Here is an 18,567-nt window from a genome sequence, read left to right as displayed (position 1 = left end):
ACCTCACCTGCTTCTAAAAGATCACAGGTTCGATCCCCCTCAGCCTGTCCTGCTGTAGTACCCTCGAGCCTGATGCACAGAGTTCCTCTCATTCCACTATATACTACTTCCCCGGCACCGCCCGTCCATGCGTATGCCTGTGATACGCTGAGCCCTGATTCCTAAAGACGGTGGCGGCGCCGTCTTTAGGAATCAGGGCTCGCGGGCCCATTTCCTCCGCTGATCCGCCGCCGCGTTCGCTTTGCCCAGTTATTTGGGAAATTATCGGTGTTTGTTCAGCTGCTGTGGAGCTCAGCGTGGGATCCTGGCTTTCAGATTCATTGTCGAGGAGGAGGAGGATTTGGTGGATTTCTACCAAATCAGGTTGAAAATATTTTGGTTTCCTGGATTATTGTACTGCCACGTCTTTTTTTTGTGTTTTGTTTCACTTTTTGTCGTTGCTGATCACTTACACATGGCTGCTCCTCACACTTGAAAAATGTATGCATTGTAAAGGTCAACGGCTTAGAGTAGACTAATTATGTGTGATATTTGGTTATTATTTGAGAATAAATAAGTGATTAATATTCAATTGCATTTTCTGTTGGCTTATAATTTTGTGATGTTTGTACATAAAGGGTTTGGGTCCCTTTAAGTCGCTAGATGCAGAATGGAGGCGTCAAAGTCTCTGAAATGAGAAATTTATTGAGAAGAAATCCCAGAAATGTCTCAGGGTTATCTGGACGCTGAAAATGTATGACTTAAAATTCAGGTATTGTATTTGTCGGTAGTGAAAATGTGGCTAAATGACTACTAGTTTGGATGCAGATGTGTACACAATGTATATACATATGTATTTTTGATGTTTTCATGTAAACTCTGAGCTTATTTCTTCAGTGATGATCTGCTTGGCTCCAAAGTTGCCATCCTATCATTTATATTAACTTTTTATCATCTTTTTCTTTTTTTTGTTTTTTTTATTTATAATCCTAATAATGCTCATATTGAACGTGTGAACACAACTTTACACAATGTATTTGTATCTGTATATGCAAAATGACTCCAGTGAAAGTAGCACATTGACATTTCTACTTGAGTAAAAGTTGATATAAAAGACTCTCCTGATTGATCCTGATTATGATTTACAACACAATCCAGTAGGTGTCATAGTACTTAAAATATATAAATATTATATATTTTAAACGAAAGTAACGTGATATAAAGTAATTACAGTAATGTAGTCGAGTAAAAAGGCGATATTTGAAATGTACAGCAGTAAAGTAAAAAAATTATAGATATTTGTCTAAAAATGTAAATTTTCCAAAACTTCCTCAGTACAAATCGTGAAAAATGTCCATCACTACAGTACTACGTTATTTTCCACCACACCCTTATATCAGTCCTTGAAAAAAACCCCACTTTATTGCTTCAAAGAAAACTTACCCACGAGCAGCAGAACGAGTCCCACATGCACGGCTCTCACGCACATTGGAGCCATGGTCCTCTCCAAACCGGACACCTGCTTTTACGCACACTTTACGCGCACTTTACTCTGTGATCCCTGTGAGTCCGTTCAAAAAGACACATTATTGTTCAGTGTGAATCGTTCTTCTAAACTTGCCCCGTCCCCTGCCCCCTTCACAAACTGCGTCGAGACCCCCTCCCCCCCAGCGGTCCGTGCGTAGCGGCCTGGAGAGGCGCGTAACCGAGCTGCGTAAAAGTCCGGTTGAACTCCCCCTGGAGCCTGGAGCCCCTGTCCCGTCCTCCCAAACCAGAAACCACCTGTTACCGAGCTTCTTCTTGTCCTATGGAGGGAGCTGTTCCATAAACGGAACCGGGGCTGGGGGTGGGGAGCTTATCCAAAAACTCTCCGAGCGCGCAATGACCCTCCAGGGCGTAGATTCCAGGGGGGCGGGGTGGGGTTGGAACTCCTCCAATTGTCATACCGTGATGATTATTATTTATTGTGTTTGTTTCTTATTATTAATAATGACAATATATTATTATTATTATTATTATTATTATTATTATTATTACTACCATTTGTATCGAAAGTGTCATGCACAACGTGCAACTTTGTGTTTTATATTAATGGAAGGCCTCAATAATAATAATAAAACAAGCAAAATGCAAAAAAATTGACGGATCGACAGATCAGATAGATCAAAAAGACACTCAATTTCAAATTTTTATTTCAGTTCCGAGTTAAAGAGTCATGATTATTCCCCAGAAAATGATTTCAGTATTTCATCTTCCGAATCGTACTCAAGTCTTTTTATCACAAGGAGGTTTTAGCATCATTTTCATATCGGATCCTGAATCCGTCTGCATTTGCTCATTGGACCGGGTTGCATATTCAATCAGTGTTCTAACCCGCAGTCAGTGTCATTTTTTACGTGACTTTGGGCTTCGAGTCACTTTCCATTCGATTCTTCCATTCTTTCCATTCCACAGTTAATTAAAGGAGTAATATATTTTGCCAATGACATATTAAAGAAAAATTTAAAACGTCAAAATTTGACTTGTCAAATTATGCGCGATAACCACAATGAATTTACATTTCTATTCAGCAGTCCAACCCTTCCCGTCTGTGGCATTCCCTCCTGTTTGGATGAATTTAATTGGATCATTTGTATATAAAAATACACCGATAAATCCCTGACACGCGGTGCAATGGCTCAGGAGCATCTTTTCACTCAACTCCAAGACGACAAACGGTTTCATTTGGAGGGAACTGGTCCCGGATCCGTCCCACCAGCCGGAGTTCCCCTCCGGGCCCTCTAGGGGGCGTCAGAGGACGTGGAACCAGCCTGGCCCTGGGCTCTCGGGCACCTTCTCTCCTGGTTCGCTTTGTATTTCTGGTGACATTAGTTGCTGTGACTGCGTGGAGGTCACCACCAGTCGACGTGTTCCCCTTCCCTTGGTCGCCTGAAGAGCCAGCAGCACCCCGGAAAAGGGGCCTGGAACCTGGAGCCAACTGGGTTCCCCAGCAACCCCAAAAGCTTACAGTCCCAGGTTTCTACTTTTTATTTTATTTTATTTTTTTATTTTTTCCTAGGACTTATTGTGTGCTATCACCGGGTGCGTTGCATTACATTTCACTGCATATATGTATGGAAGTATGTATATGTATGTGACAAATAAAAATCTTGAATCTTGAATCTTGAATCTTGGGAGGGTTCTGGGGGAGGAATCTGGGTCCAGGAACTACATGCACGAAGCTGGGGCAATCGATCAGTCAATCGATCAGTCAATCGATCAGTCAGAATGGGCTTATTCTGCCAGGTGCGTTTACATATACGAGCATTAGAAAAAACCCCCATTGTAAAGCAATACAATAAAAGAAAAATGAAATAAATTATAAAAGGTAAAAAAACAAGATAAAAACAAAAATTGACAAATATCCAAAAATGGACGAAAAATACAAAACAGAAAGAGTAAAAAAAAAAATATACAAAGCTGATCCTATGCAGGGGATAAGTCATTGGTATGAGAATACAGGGTGTCAATTATCATTATAATCATAATAAAATGAAATGAATCAATTAAAAAAAAAAAAAAACGAAGATTTTGGAAAACCACGGATGGAGGTTTCCTTCGGACGCGCTGTGTAAAACCAGAGTTCTCCAAGTTCCACAGCAGGTGAAGCTCAGTGTGATCGTAAGCCTGATGGACGGATGTAGATCCACGCGAAGATGAAGTGACGTGGGCGTGTCCGTCCCCCCCCCCCCCCCCCCCCCCCAAAAAAAATACAACAACACAATTTTTTGGGGGGGGGGGGTCCAATCCGGTGGGCTGTAGGAGTGAAAGGGGGGCGTGTCCACCCCCCACCCCCCCCCCCCCCCACACTCCACCCCCCACAGTGGCTCCACGGCAGTGGGTGGACTGATGGCACTGGGTCTCAGCTGTGGAAGCAGGTCCGAGTGTTTTGCTGTGGAGACAAGCGCCACACATACCACGAGCACAGACCCGCCGCGCGTGGACTCCAACTTGCGCGTCCCTGGCGGATTTTCTCGGCGCCGGAGCCGCCGCCGCGCAGGACAGGACCAGTGCGTGGAGTGGTGGCGGGGTCCGCACGGAGCTGAGCCCGCGTGGGGATGTATTGACTGGACATCCGTCCGTGGAGTTTGGAGTTTACCGTCGGCCGCTCTTCAAGAAGAGAGAAGGGAAGAAGTAAAGCCCATCCGAAGCCATGAAGTTCCTCTGGTGCGTGTTGGTCACTTGGGTGACCCTGCGCTGCGGAGCCACGCAATCGGGTGAGTGGACCATCCGAGACGAGTTGGTTCTGGCGACCACCTGGTCCCACGCTGAGCCCGGACCAGGTTCTCCTGCTGCTGGAGACCTTCTGGACGCTGCTCCGGGCGCCGGGCTCGACGCGCGGCTGCGGCGTCGCTCTGCGCGTAAAGACGCAAATCCCAAACTCCCCTTCGAGCGCCGCGTGGAGTGTCCGGCATCCCATAAAATACGCCACGTGCACCGGACCATATTGTTGATATTGTTATTAATGTCTGGGTTGTCTGATTGAAACCGTCGGTGCCTTAAAGTCTCCGTGGGGTGTTTCTGCGGGAGATGGAAGCTCCTGGTCCAGGTTTTCTGCAAAGTGTTGCGTGCATGCAATGTCACATTCGTGTCACCACTTCATGGAATTCCACTCGATGGGAAATCGATTACACACAAAAAAAAAAAAAAAAAAATGGAGATTTAAGTTGATTAGTCTTGAGTTGCGTTGTTTTACATCGTTTGCCTTGAGCTTTTTTGGGGGGAAGTAACCTAACTCATCATGCGTGGAGCTTCGAAGCGTGTCCGTAGATTCTACTGTACATCATCAGATCTCCAGCCTTTATCGATCCCATCGACAACTGATCAGGCTGATCGATCACCGTCGGATACATCGGAGTGGAGGAATGGTGTCTTTGAACTTTTCCATCAGTGTTTTTTTGTTTTTTGTTTTTCTCGTCGATGAGACTCGAGTGTCCGCAAACCCCAGGGTGGAGGTTACAGGAGGGATGGAGGAGGGTCGAACCCAACTCCGATAATAACCACCTCCTCATTTACGATGGAATAGAAAAAACATGAACAGTTATGAAACATCATAACCTCGCGGCTTTACTCGATCCAAGGCTCATCAGCAATGGGAGAAAAAAATAAAAATAATAATAATAATAATTTGGACCGTAAGGTTTTTATTGTTCATTTCGGGACGCGCCAAACCTTCTGTCCGTTTATTCAACCATCGCGTCTCCCTTCTCCATTGAATCAAGGACTGGTTTCGTTAAAACATTTTATATATATATATATATAAATATATATAATTTTTTTTCCTTCTAAGTGCAAACCGTGTGGTTTAAAAAATTAACTTAAACCGACGAACGGTTACAAACCTCATAACGAACCGTCACGTGGAGTTGAGTAAATAGACATATTTTATGTCAATAAAATATAAAAAACATGTAAAACGGTCACATGAATATATCAACGAATATATTGTTGATAAATAATATCTACAAATAAAGCTGCAGGGAGCAAAATTCGTCGCAGCAGTGGCACCAATGGAACCAATCAACCTGGTCATTAACGCGCTGCGCTTTTGTTTCAGAGGAGTCCGCAGCGCACACCGCGTCCTACGCGAAGGTCCCTTCGGAGTCACGCCCTGCACGTCACGCCGAAGTGGACGATGACGTCACAATGCGCCCTGCTCCGCTATTTTCGGTGTTTCCGCTCCGCTACTTCCGCTTCCTTCCGCTCATATGGAAAAAAAACCCCACGTTTTTCAGAGCTCCTACAGATATGGTCCGGTGTGAATCAAACTTGGACCATAGCATGTCTGGGCTGCCCCTAATACGATTCATTAGTTTTGTGTCCGTGGGTTTTACAATTTCTGAGCGCCAGGCGCCTTCAGCAGAGAATAATAATAAATATAGCTGCAGGCAGCAATGTACAGGGTCCAGGACTTTACATAATGACTATTACTTTGACATTAGTTACTAAACGATGACCACAGCTAAAATGCAAAATAACTATCGCTACCGAGTTACGCACAGCATCAACAATGCGCCTGGTGGTAGTCACCTGCTGGCGACTCTCCCAGACCTCATTGTGTAACGAAACAATGTAAAAACCCTATTCACAATACTGAAGAATGTATTAAGGTTAATGGTATAACAAACTATAATTTTAACATGACATATAATTTTCTGTAATGGAATATACCCATATGTTATAATGGCAACAAATCTGGCCTTGACTATGAAGTATGAGGTTTATTGTACACTACCATTATCTTGGAATTTGGCTTAATATCTAAGGACTAATACAATCTGTAACAGCCTTGCCAAACATGTAGTTTCCACTTTAAACCCTTCCCTGTCGCCATTCTTAAATGCCTCCTCCTTTTTCAAACGAAGCTGTCTGCGTTTAGCTGTGAACCCGGGCTTGTCATTGTTATAACTCACCCCGGTGCGTGTCGGTATGCAGCTGTCCTCACAGAAGCCGATATATGACGTCGCAGCGTCTGCGCAAACGTCACGACTGCCGGTGGCGGTTCTGAACGCCTCCCAGTCCGTGCGGTTCATGCAGATCCTCCGCTGCTTCGCTGCTCACACTTCTTGGTTCTCCTTGCAACAGGTTTCGATGGTTTGACTCTCTGGGCCGGGAGCTTCCCAGCGCAGTGCGGGGAACGGCGCGATGCGCATTGTGGACGGTGGTGTAGTAGTGATCCGGCGTGTTCTCTCTGCTCGGACAGTAAATAAACTGCTTCTATTTTGGGAGTTTGTTTTGTTAAATTCCCTTTTTTAAAGTCCCCGAGGACGATAACTAGGGAGTCCGGCTGAAAGACTTCCAGGATCCTTCCAGGACTGAATGCTTGGTGGGATCATCCTGGAAGTCTCTCTCCTCAGTGATAAAATCTGTTTGGCTCCTTTGAGGGAAACGATCGCACCGAGCCGTCATGGCGGATTAGATGGAATTGTAGGTTTTTTTTTTTGTTGTTGTTTATTTTCTGGTGGAGGGAAGCGAATCTCGTCGTGTTTAATTATTATTATTTTTTTCTATTAATTCCATTTAATTTAGTGTGATATTTTGGTGGGAATCCTGGATGTTTTGGACCGACCTTCAGTGTGTGTTCTGAAGGAAACTGCTGCATGGACGAAGTGGAATGACTCTAGAAAGACGGAACGAAGGCGAAATGAAGATGAACCAATTATTTATTTACCATTTACCATACTTCAATCTCAGAACCATTGTTATGATTATTTATGATTTTGTGTGATGTGGTTCTTCGTTGTCGCACAAGATGCCACCAAACGCTTCCGGGTCCAGGCTGCGCACGTCTTATCATTTAGAAGAAAATTAAAAGACTAGTCGCATGTTACAACAGATTTTTACCATGTCACCCCATGAACATGAATATGTCGTAAAAATATAGTTTTGTTACTGTGATGAATGTTTGGAAACGTGTGTGTGTAGGTTTTCAGAACGGTGACGAACGGTTCGACTTGCTTTTCTTGGGATTAAGTTCTCGTTCCTGACGGTTCACTCCGTATAAAAACAGCCGTTCGATTCGCCCCGACCCCTACTCGTTTGGTTCAGTTGGTGTGACGCGAGCAGCGAGCGAGGGAGGACTTTCTGAACGAACGACGCGTAAGAAGAGTCAAATGCTGTGACCTTTTTTGGCACATTCATTTAATCCTCGGTAATTTATTTTCAGTTTGAGCGTTGAAGATTCTCTCTCTCTTTCTCTCTCTCTCTCTCTCTCTCTCTCTCTCTCTCTCATATCTTTTTGAGTTCGTTGTGACTGAATCCTTTGCGAGTTGTGCATTGCAAGTCAGAAGCGGTTGCAGCAGGCCCGGTGCCACGAGGGGACTTTGCTTTACCCCAGCCCCCCCAGTTGTGTATTCTGCTCGCCCAGGACGGAATTGAGCTGGTTTATTTTTCTGCTGGCTTGGCATGTCGGAGACGGATACGTTGAGGCTATTTGCATAGGGCCGCGCGGCGCTGTCCCCGGTACTGAATGGAGACAGAACGGGGGGGGGGGCGGGATGCAAATGCAGTCAGTGCATTCGTATCTTCAGTGCATTCATACATTTATTATTTTTTTTTTACGTTATGAAGCTGTTGGCTATTATTTTGTTTGATTTTTGCATCTCCCAGCGGTCATTCATAAATTATTTTGTTTTGCATCTTGTAGACCTCCGTTCCGAGTGTTACGATTCTCGAAATTGTGCCAGGACACTCGGCTTTAATAATGGCCGCGCCGCTGCTGTGAAAGAAATAAACCCACCGCCAGACCAATTTTAGGTGGTGACCTGGCAATTGGCCCCAAATATTCCTATTTCATGTTATCACCATGACACACAAGCACATGGAAAAGGGAAGGGAGGGAATTGGTCGCATCCAGTCAGAACGCCACTATATTGCCACCCGCAGGATGGAAAAAAAAAGAAAAAAAGCAGAAATAGGCATCGCAGGATGATAACCGACTGTTTTGCATTTTTAACTGCCCCTCTGATGGCGTCTGAAGACACCGTAGGGCTGGTTTGGCGTCCCTCTGTACTTCACTCTGTCTGTCCTTGGTGTGGTGGCTCTCCGACGGGCTGGCGTTGCATGCTGGGAAATGCCGAGTGTGAGCGTGCTTGTTTGGGTGACATTTAAAGATGTGCTCTCCTGTGAAAGGACTGTATCTCCGTGTTTGGGTTCTGTTTCAGTCTATCTGTGCGAGTGTGTGGAATGCCAATACTGAATGATTCAGCGTTCCCGCTGTTCCTCAGTGTTCCACAGAGTTCCTTAGACTTTCTGTGCGTTCCTTGGCGTTCCTCATTGTTCCCTGGCGTTCCTCATTGTTCCCTGGCGTTCCTCATTGTTCCCTGGCGTTCCTCATTGTTCCTTGGCGTTCCTCATCCTCATAGAAGCCGGGGCTCGTCGAGGCTTTGAAGCAGTTGGTCGGAAATGAGAATTCCTGACGAGCTAATTAAGTTTTTTCCGATAGCATCAGTCTGGGTCTGCTCTGTGACGCTGATGTAGCTCTGGAGCTCCAAACCTCCTTTGACCCCGTCTCCATCCTCACTACGTCGTCTTTTTCGATCAATATTCAAAATAATCTGGGGGGGGGTGGGGGTACTAAATATACAAAAGTTATGTGAAACTGAATGTTGATTTGATTGTAAGATCTTTGAATGTTTATTTAAATTTTGGGTTGGGAAGCTTATTTAGATCAAGGTAGATTAGTTTTAGTAATTTACATATTTTGAAATTTTATTTTTGAAGAGACAAATCTGATCTACAACTTAGATTCAATAATATTTAAATGTTAAAAACAATGTGAAAAAAAAATCCACATCTAATGTGAAACTAATTAGAATTGATTTGTTTGAAAATGTTTTCAATCTTTGAAAAATGAAAATACATTTATGAAAAATATTATCAAAAACAACCTTATTTCAGTCACTGTAGATCAGTCTGAATAATTTTTAAATATCCAAAATATCCAAATCTACTCTGAAATTCTTTTCAGTTGACTAGTTAGATTGGTTCAAATAATCTTATTTGTGTGTTTATTCACAAATGATATTAACTGTATCCAACCATCAAAACGTACAAGTTTTGCCAGATTCCCAAAGAACGTCATTGGGATGGTGAAGAGTTCGTTATCGCGATAATGCCGGAGGTTATTCCACAATATCGCCACCGCAACACGATAACTCCCTGTTTGTTCAGAACGACACCGGTGAATCAATAAATATTTCAAAGTGTCATTTTTATTTTATTTATGTGATGTTGTGCAGTGTCATGATAAACATGTTAATCTGTGGTTTATTGTGAACAATGCCCGGCTGGGAGGCCGTGACGGACACACACTGCATTATCGTCCTGTTTCAACAAAGACCAGCTCTCTCTCTTTCCATCTCGCTCTCCCCTCCCTCGCCCGCCCGGTCGCCCTGTTGACGTTACTTTCCGCCTGCGGCCGAAACAGAAGATCTTCTGTTTTTCTTTGTTTTTTTTTTCCCCTTGAGCAAATTGCCCAAATATTTACATGCACAACACTGAGTGTGTGTGTGTGTGTGTGTTAATGGCACTGAGTGTGTGTGTGTGTGTGTGTGTGTGTTAATGGCCTCAGTAGCATTTTAGCCACAAATCAACTTTGCTTCTATTCAATCAAAGCTCATTATTATTTTTGGCACATCTTCAAGTAAATATTTTACAATATTGACTAAGTCAAGACATTACAATCGTGTTTTTTTTATTAGTTATACCGGTTTATCACCGGTTACCAGTTTTAAGCTATATACAATATTTTTTTCACCAATACCTCTGTGTTAGAAAAATTGGGTCAAAACACCCCCTAAAACTGATAATATTAAACACGTACAATTTAAATATATATTATATATATTCGAGAAATCAAAGAAGGTGTGTGTGTGTGTGTGTGTGTGTGTGTGTGTGTGTGTGTGTGTGTGTGTGTGTGTGTGTGTGTGTGTGTGTGTGTGTGTGTCTGTCTCAAGGCCGCACCAAATTGCAGTGTTGAGTGTTCTACTTCTGGTTTGATTGACAGCGTTTCTGTGGCAACGCGGAGCCGCCGTCCGTCTGCTGCAGCAATGCTTCCCTCGCTTTATTTATCGTGAATCATGAATTGCAAATGCACGTACACACACAGCGGCTTATGGGGTCATCTGGATCAGTGTTTTTCAACCACCATGCTGTGAGAGCCCACCATGTGGCGTCGTGAAAATGTTAAAAATGACACAAAAAAAGAATAATGGAAATGAGCTCTTGTGTTGCATGATCAAAACTGCACGTCTGCACTAATTCCTCTAATTGATTAGATGAACACAGAGCTGCTGTTCTGTGTTCATCAGAACAAGTTTCACTCTGAAAGTGACGGCTTTTCGTAGGAAAGGTTCGACTCACTTTTGAGATTCGGTTCTTAACGAGTCACTCGGTAAAAAGAAGATAATTCTGATGTTCTGTTAATGCTGTTGTGTATCCAGGTGCGGTGTACTTTTTATGCCATACACACTCACACACACACACACACACACGTTAGTGTGTGTGTGTGTGTGTGTGTGTGTGTGTGTGCGCGCAGCTTGGCCTGATGTATTGTGACTGAGCTAATCCCTGTTAAGATATTCACAGCAGCTAATCTGTTTAATTACACCACAAATCTGCAATATTTACTGTTCGAAGAGTCTGTGTGGCCAAGTCCGCCTTCATCAGGGTGTGTGTGTGTGTGTGTGTGTGTTTGGGAACTCCTAATTTTGCCAAGTGATTCTTGTGATGGCCCACCTCTCAGTGTCGGTGGTGTCATGGCGGTGATGTCATTGTGTTGCCATTGGGGTGTCACGGTGTGGCGCTGTCATGGTGATGTCATGTGTTGTCATGGCGATGGTATGCCGCTGTCATGATTTATTGTCCATTATCCTGCCGTATTTGATTGCATAACTGGGAGGTTTATTATATCTTAAAAAAATGTTCCCCCCAGATATTTCCACTATTGTTTCTTATTATTACTGCCCATGTTTTGATCTGACCTGCTGGGACATTGCAATTCCCAAAGTATATATCCATCTATCCAGGCATGCTCAGAAACCGTTGCTGCATCTGTTTTATCAGATCATTAAGCCGTGGTGTAACGGAACGTAGTTGATCCGTGATCCGTACGGGTCGCCCCCCCACGGTTTGGCCCACATGTGAACCACCGATCAAATGCAATATTTTGCCATCACCGTGAAATACCGTTTTGCCGCCGCTGTTACTTTTTAAAGTGATAATTCAGTAAATCTCGATGCAGAGTTGCAGTGAAAAGAAGATGAAAGACAGGTGCGTGATGTGTTTCAATCTGAAGCGCAAGGATTGCTTTACGGTACGTGGCGCCATGTTGCTGCTACGTTACGACATGTGGTAAAGCCAATGTCGCCGCCATGCGTCTGCTCGTCCACCATATGGGAACGGTCAAGATCGGCAGTTAGAGCCATGCTATGCTCCTGCTGGAAAATTCTTCTCGTTGAGTAGGCGGTTGTATCGCAGTTGTTTTTTCGCAAAAACAATCTTTGTGATGTGAAAGGTTTTATTAAAGGTCGTTTCATTCATTTGTACGATTGAATTTGTGCTCATTCGAAGATAGTGTGATTAAGGGCGGAAAGACTTAAAATCAGTGAAGTTATTTTTTTTTTTTTATAATGAAGATTTTATTTGTTTCCCTGGCACAAAGGGGGGAAAAATAACGGCAGAAGCGAACAAAGAAATCCACGGGCTTTGGGCTGTCGTCCAAATTGTTATTTTAAGCTTTCGGTATCTGCCCAGAACTTCACAATTGGTACATCACCTATTTGTGCGGCATACCTTTAAGTGCACGTAGGCCCGTGCACGTATATGTGTGTGCGTGGCCTGCAGGTGGGCTGCGTCGTCCTTCTTTAACGGGGACGCCGCCGCAACGCTGACCTGTAATAAATGAGAGGGAGCGCGAAAGTGTCAGGTCCGACAGCCGACCGGGGAAGAAGGGAATAGAGAGGAGGAGGAGGGAGGGTGGGAGGTAAGACAAAGGAGAGGTGTTCGAGATGGCGTGTCTCTCAGGGTAGATAATGCCGATTTCATGCGTGATTCTGGCCTGGTTTTCCCAATCACCGACAGGTTTTTTTTGGAGATGCCCGAGCGAAGCCCCCGATCGGAGGCTTATGACAGCGCGCTCCCCGGGAACGACGAGCGCGTGGTGTGAACCATTCACAGTGCGATCCGACTGCTCGCCGACAAAACACACAACATACCTATTTGAATTTTCTTCTCTAGGTTTTTTTTTTTTTCATGTATTTCTTTCTGTACTTATTTCAATTCTGCTATTTTTAATAAATATATATATATATATATATATATATATATATATTTATTTATTTACGGTCATCAAGAATCTAATAAAAAATAATCCTGTCCCGTGCGGGCATGGTATCGCATCATTTCCGGTGTCAATTCTTGCGTGTGTTTCCGTTGACAAAACGTAGTTTGGAGACCCGACCGACTCACCCCCACGATCTGGTAATGTGGGACCCCCTGTCGCTGATCACTCCAAGCCCCCGTCGTGCTGGGGCGTCGTCTTCCCGGGTTGCTTGGGTCCGCGGCAGGCTGTTGCAGCCCAAAGCGGGAGGTAAACTCCATCTAAGGATAGATACTGGCACGAGACCGATAGACAAAAAAACACCGTGACGGAAAGTTAAAAAGAACTTGAAATTGATTGATGAAACCATTAATAGGTAAATGGGTGGGGTCCGCGCAGTCTGCCCGGTGGGATAGGCTCAGTTACCCGGTGTCGTGAGGCTTTCCTTGTTGGGCACATCCACCTGGGCCTTGGCCGACCCCCGTCAGGCGCATTTCCTCCGCGTGCCGTGACCGGCTCTGGGTCGGCTTGGAAGGGCTCGGGACTTGGTCACTCGGTGCGCCTTCCCGGGCTTGTGGATGGGGATGGGGCCCCCTCGCCCCACCGGTGCCGCCTTTCACGGGGGCGGACTGTCCTCAGTGCGACCCAACGCCGCGTGGCTCTGGGTGGGGGACCGGCGAAAAGGGTCAGCGATGATGTCATGTGCGTAATTGCATTCACTGGTCCATTGGTTGAAGTTGTTCACTGCTAAGAGGTGAACACTCCCTCTCTTCCCCTCCCTCGGTCTCTCTCTTTTCACTATTTTTCAGCGTTGAGTATGGTATCTCCTTGTGGTAACATATAAATAACAGGGGGCCCAGCACCGAGCCCTGATGCATGCCAAATATAACGTTACAATAATCGGATGTCCCACTATGCCATGTCATCTCTTAAAACCATATTTGTGTATGTACGTAGCGGTAACGTGTAGATGCTAAATAACAGGGGCCCAGTGTAGACCCCTGGGGGACGCCACAGTTAACATTATAACAGTATCTCTCGCTCTGTCTCCCTCGCTCTCTCCCTCTACCCATAAACCTCAGCGGTCCCTAGTTCCAAGCATGGTGCCGTTGGCAAGGTGAAGGTGTGATGGCAGCCATAAATTTGGAGCAAGATAATGCAGAGTTGATCACAGGGTTATTACACGCTGATTTCATATTAACGTCAATATTTGTCTCATATTTATTCACATCCGGCTGAGGTTCATTCAATTGAACTTAGTGATTTTCAAATAGACCTTCATCTTTATTTTTCTCATATTCATATTGGAGAACGTTGCAATATGACCACGTCTTCATTTCAGCACGCCACGATTATTAAGAAAGATGATACGATGATGATATGAATTTATAGAGAGAGAGAGAGAAAGAGAGAGAGAGAGAGAGAGAGAGAGAGAGAGAGAGAAAGAGAGAGGAAAAGACAAAGAAAGAGGCAAGAGAGACAAGGTGGTCTAATTTAGGAGGAGAGCTGTAGGTACTGTGTGTGTGTGTGTGTGTGTGTTCCAGGTTAAGTTGCATTGTCTCTGAGGAGCACAGCTATCAGCGCCACTGAATGGCCCAATTAATCAAACCAGCACACACACACACACACACACACACACACAGTGTGTGTGTGTGCGGGCGCGTATTAGTGTTGACAAGTGTGTATTGTGCGATTTTCAAGTGTGTTTTAAGATGGCTATTTGCATCAGCACTGGGGGGGGGGGGGGCGCACGTAAGCACACCACACTACACCACACAGACACACAGGGGGTAATGGGGTCAGATTTGGCTCATTCAATACTGGCACAATCACTGTGTGTGTGTGTGTGTGTGTGTGTGTGTGTGTGTGTGTGTGTGTGTGTGTGTGTGTGTGTGTGTGTGTGTGTGTGTGTGTGTGTGTGTGTGTGTGTGTGTGTGTGTGTGTCCTTCTGACAGGTAATGATGACGACTATAGGCTGTCTGGGTGTACAAACACTCCCCCCATTACAGTTCAGGGCACTAACTTTTAGAAGTTGGTTGCCAAGTTGCCGACCATGCATCAGCTGTTGGTCGGTTGCCAAGACCAGAGAGCTATAAACGGCTGCCGAATTTGATCGACAAATACACTGATGGAAAAATCAACGGCGAGTGTATACCTGGCAGCCAGACCAGGAAAGATGGTTGACAACGGCCCAGATCTGGTCGCCTGGCGCAACAGGGCCACTGTTCTTGTGGAGCTCTCATCTGTGGGTTGGCCGTGTGGTGCGTCGTCACGTTTGCCTTTTTTTGTTTTTTCTTTTAACCCAGAGTGCTTTTGGGCAAGCAGACGAACAGGAGTGCACGTTCAAATGTTCGACGTGCACTGCTGCGCTGCGAAGAGCTCAGCGCAGGAAGAGACGAGCAGCTGAGGAGCGTGAGTCACACCCAAACCAACAAGTTCTTCCAGGACTCAGTACTGCGAACTCTTCGACTTCCCTCCATGTGTCTACAACTCATTCTCCTTCCAGCTGTTGTTGTTTTTTTGTTTTTTTTTTACAAGTCGCATATTTTATTTTTCTCTGCCTTTTATAGATCAATATGTTTCAATCCAAAACCTATGCTTGAATTGAGTCTTGACATAATTTTTATTATATGCATCTTGCTTGTTTGCTTTTTGTATTATCATTATTATTATTATTGTTAGCACATTATTATTATTTAATTGCATTATATTCATGTAAATCACTTTGACATGCATGTTGTGTATGAAAAGGTATTATTATTAAATGTTTTATATATGTATTATAATATTTGCAATGTTTCGGTGTATACGCTGCTAGCCAGCTAGCATCCCTCCATTGCCATAGAAACGCACTTGTTGCATCTCACAACTTTTCAATCATCATTGAGAGGAACGGAGCGCATGGCAACAAAAATGAAAGATTGTTTTCCCAGTGCAGTTGACAAACCTGGAACACACACACACACAAAAACACACGCGCACACACACACACACACACACACACGTTGCTGTAACAACACGGACAGGGAAAAACTGAGCCGACAACAATGATTCACTCGTGCATGCACTTCTACAACAGAATAATAATATTGCACACATACACACACAGTTACGTACACACACACACGCATAAGCGGAGTCATCTTTCATCCTCGTCGGGAGTTTTCATTTCCTTTCCAGACACAATATCTACCTGGTACACACACACACACGCGAGCACAGACGCACACACGTACACACACACACGCTCAAATAATCAAATGCAGGACGGAGATACTGAAAAACAGGGAAACAAACAGAAATGATAGAAAAAAAAAAGAGGGATGAGGGCCGCTACCTTGTGGGGGAGACACACACACACACACACACACACACTCTTGCACACTTCGTCAGAAATTGTCGTTTAGGAGCTCCATTTGCCTCTCGTTTGGGTGTTAAATGTCACATTTCATTACGAATGAAAAGCAAACTGATTGGATCAGAGTTCCTCAACGTGTGATCCGACGACCTCCAAGGGGCCCTCAGGAGACTCTCCGGAGGTCCGCCGCATATTGATGGATGGCTGAATGGTCAGTGCAGGATTACTGGATTTTGTGGGCGACACGCCAGAGAACACAGAAATTAAACATTTAAATTAAACAGGCCATGTGGAATACTGTGATAATAAGTATAGGAATCTGTTTATTGAGTCTATTTATTTTTGTAAAAGTAAACTTTCACATGCATGGGATTTTACCGTCCACATTTCTTAAGCAAAATGGCCAAATTAGAAAACAAAAATCCAAATATGTAAAAATTAACAGAATATCCGAAAATGGTGATTCTCTGAACAGGATGAGTTCAATTAAAAAGGCAAAATCTGGGGCTAAGTGAGTGAGTTTGCTTATGGATAGCTATAAATAACATAAATGTAATGGAAGAGAATTAAAATATATTATAAAGAATTTAGAAATACTGATAATTATCTATAAAATATCGTTTTTAACTTCTCTTGTCCAAAATACTTTGACTTTGTGAGTGTTTGACCAGTCTGGTCGCACAGATGCTCACCTGGGTGTGTGTGTGTGTGTGTGCGCATGCGCCCTACAAGGCTATATACACGCCTTGCCTTTTTCTCGCTCCGTCTCTTTTCCCGTTGCCCTCTGCCTCGCTCTCATTTTCTTAATTTGTGATTTGCGTCCGCGGTGTCCGTGTAATCTGGGATGGAAGAGGTTTACGGGCGCAGGCTTTAGGTGTGTGTGTTTGAATGGGTGCACGGATGCATGTGAAAGAGTGTGTGTTGCTGGCATTGTGGTGTGTGTGTTTTACCCGCGAGGAACGCTCTCCAACAATATATTTTGGTTTAGAAATGCACCAGAAACACGGGTTCTCACAAACCAGGTATGTTTACATGTACTGGGACATATACCTCACTTTGGTGTGTGTGTGTGTGTGTGTGTGTGTGTGTGTGTGTGTGTGTGTGTGTGTGTGTGTGTGTGTGTGTGTGTGTGTGTGTGTGTGTGTGTGTGTACGTACGGATGCATGTGAAGGAGTGTGTTTCTGCCAAAGGCGGGCTGGCTAGCTGGTGGGTGTCATGGTCACACTTCCTTCTTCCTCCAAACAAACAGAATCTGCTCCAAATAAGCATTGACCTCAGTTTCACCACCAAAGCTCCTCCAGACCGACAATCCTTAGCTCTCACTCTTTTGCATGACACAATACAGATGTGGCTCTAATTTAATATATGCACCGATCATCCACAACATTAAAACCATCTGCCTAATATTGTGTAGCTCCCCTTATGCCGCCAAAACAGCTCTGACCCATGGAGGCATGGACTCCACAAGACCTCTGAAGGTGTCCTGTGGTATCTGGCACCAAGACGTTAGTAGCAGATCCTTTAAGTCCTGGAAGTTGGGAGGACGGGCCTCCATGGATCGGGCTTGTTGTTCCAGCACATCCCACAGATGCTCGAGTGGATTGAGAATTGGTGAATTTGGAGGCCAAGTCAACACCTTGAACTCTTTGGCATGTTCCTCAACCATTCCTGAGGAAATTTTGTGCAGTGTGGCAGGTCTGCGGCTACGCAGCTCAATACACAGCAAGCTGTGATGCGTTGTGTGTTCTGACACCTTTCCACCACAGCCAGCATGAACTTTCTGGACCTTTCACACCGTTTTGATTTTAAGCTTGTAAGCACTTTACCATCACTTTCCCATCAAAAATCCTCTTTAGGTTTTTTTGATTTTTGTTTTCCATTTTTCAACATGGGGCTACAAGAAGTGCAGGGAACAACCCACAAGACCTGCTGTTTTGGAGAAGCTCTGCCCCAACGGTCTAGCCATCACAATTTGGTCCTTGTGAAATTCACTCAGACCCTTACGCTTGCCCATTTTTCCTGCTTCAACACATCAACTTCAAGAACTGACTGTTCACTTTGCTGCCTCATATATCCCACCCCTTGACAGGAGCCATTGGAACGAGATGAGCAATGTTATTCACTTCACCTGTCAGTGGTTTTAAGTGTGTGTGTGTGTGTGTGTGTGTGTGAAGGCCACTCACCCCCTTATTAGTTCTTTCTTTCATTCTTCCTTTCCTGGTGAAAACCCGCTGCCAAAAGGAAAGAAAAACAAGGCCACTGGAGATTCCTCCATCCATCCATCGCTCTCCTCAAAGAGAGGCCTGTTGGAGAGGAGGAGGAGGAGGAGGAGGGGTGGGGGGGGGGTGGACAGTGTTATCAGTGGGGGGAG

At 44.6% G+C, this 18,567-nt stretch overlaps 2 protein-coding genes across 2 annotated transcripts in view; one reads left to right on the top strand and one right to left on the bottom strand.

Moving 5' to 3' along the window:
- The window catches only part of LOC307247941 (receptor activity-modifying protein 1-like), a 9,377-nt gene extending 7,753 nt beyond the window's left edge, over nucleotides 1-1,624 (bottom strand). The window contains exon 1 of the mRNA XM_080024097.1: nucleotides 1,423-1,624. Within this exon, the coding sequence (XP_079880223.1) occupies nucleotides 1,423-1,477 (55 nt within the window). The 5' untranslated portion in view covers nucleotides 1,478-1,624. The remainder of the gene's footprint in view (nucleotides 1-1,422) is intronic.
- A 2,480-nt stretch (nucleotides 1,625-4,104) lies between these two features.
- LOC307247939 (receptor tyrosine-protein kinase erbB-4) overlaps nucleotides 4,105-18,567 on the top strand; it is a gene marked incomplete at its 3' end in the record, with an annotated part of 350,078 nt that continues 335,615 nt past the window's right edge. Inside the window, exon 1 of the mRNA XM_080024095.1 lies at nucleotides 4,105-4,235. Coding sequence (XP_079880221.1) covers nucleotides 4,172-4,235 — 64 coding nt within the window. The 5' untranslated portion in view covers nucleotides 4,105-4,171. The remainder of the gene's footprint in view (nucleotides 4,236-18,567) is intronic.

This window comes from Zeus faber (genome assembly GCF_960531495.2).
Source record: "Zeus faber genome assembly, chromosome: 2".
Lineage (NCBI taxonomy): Eukaryota > Metazoa > Chordata > Actinopteri > Zeiformes > Zeidae > Zeus > Zeus faber.
This window is presented reverse-complemented; position numbering and strand designations above follow the sequence as displayed.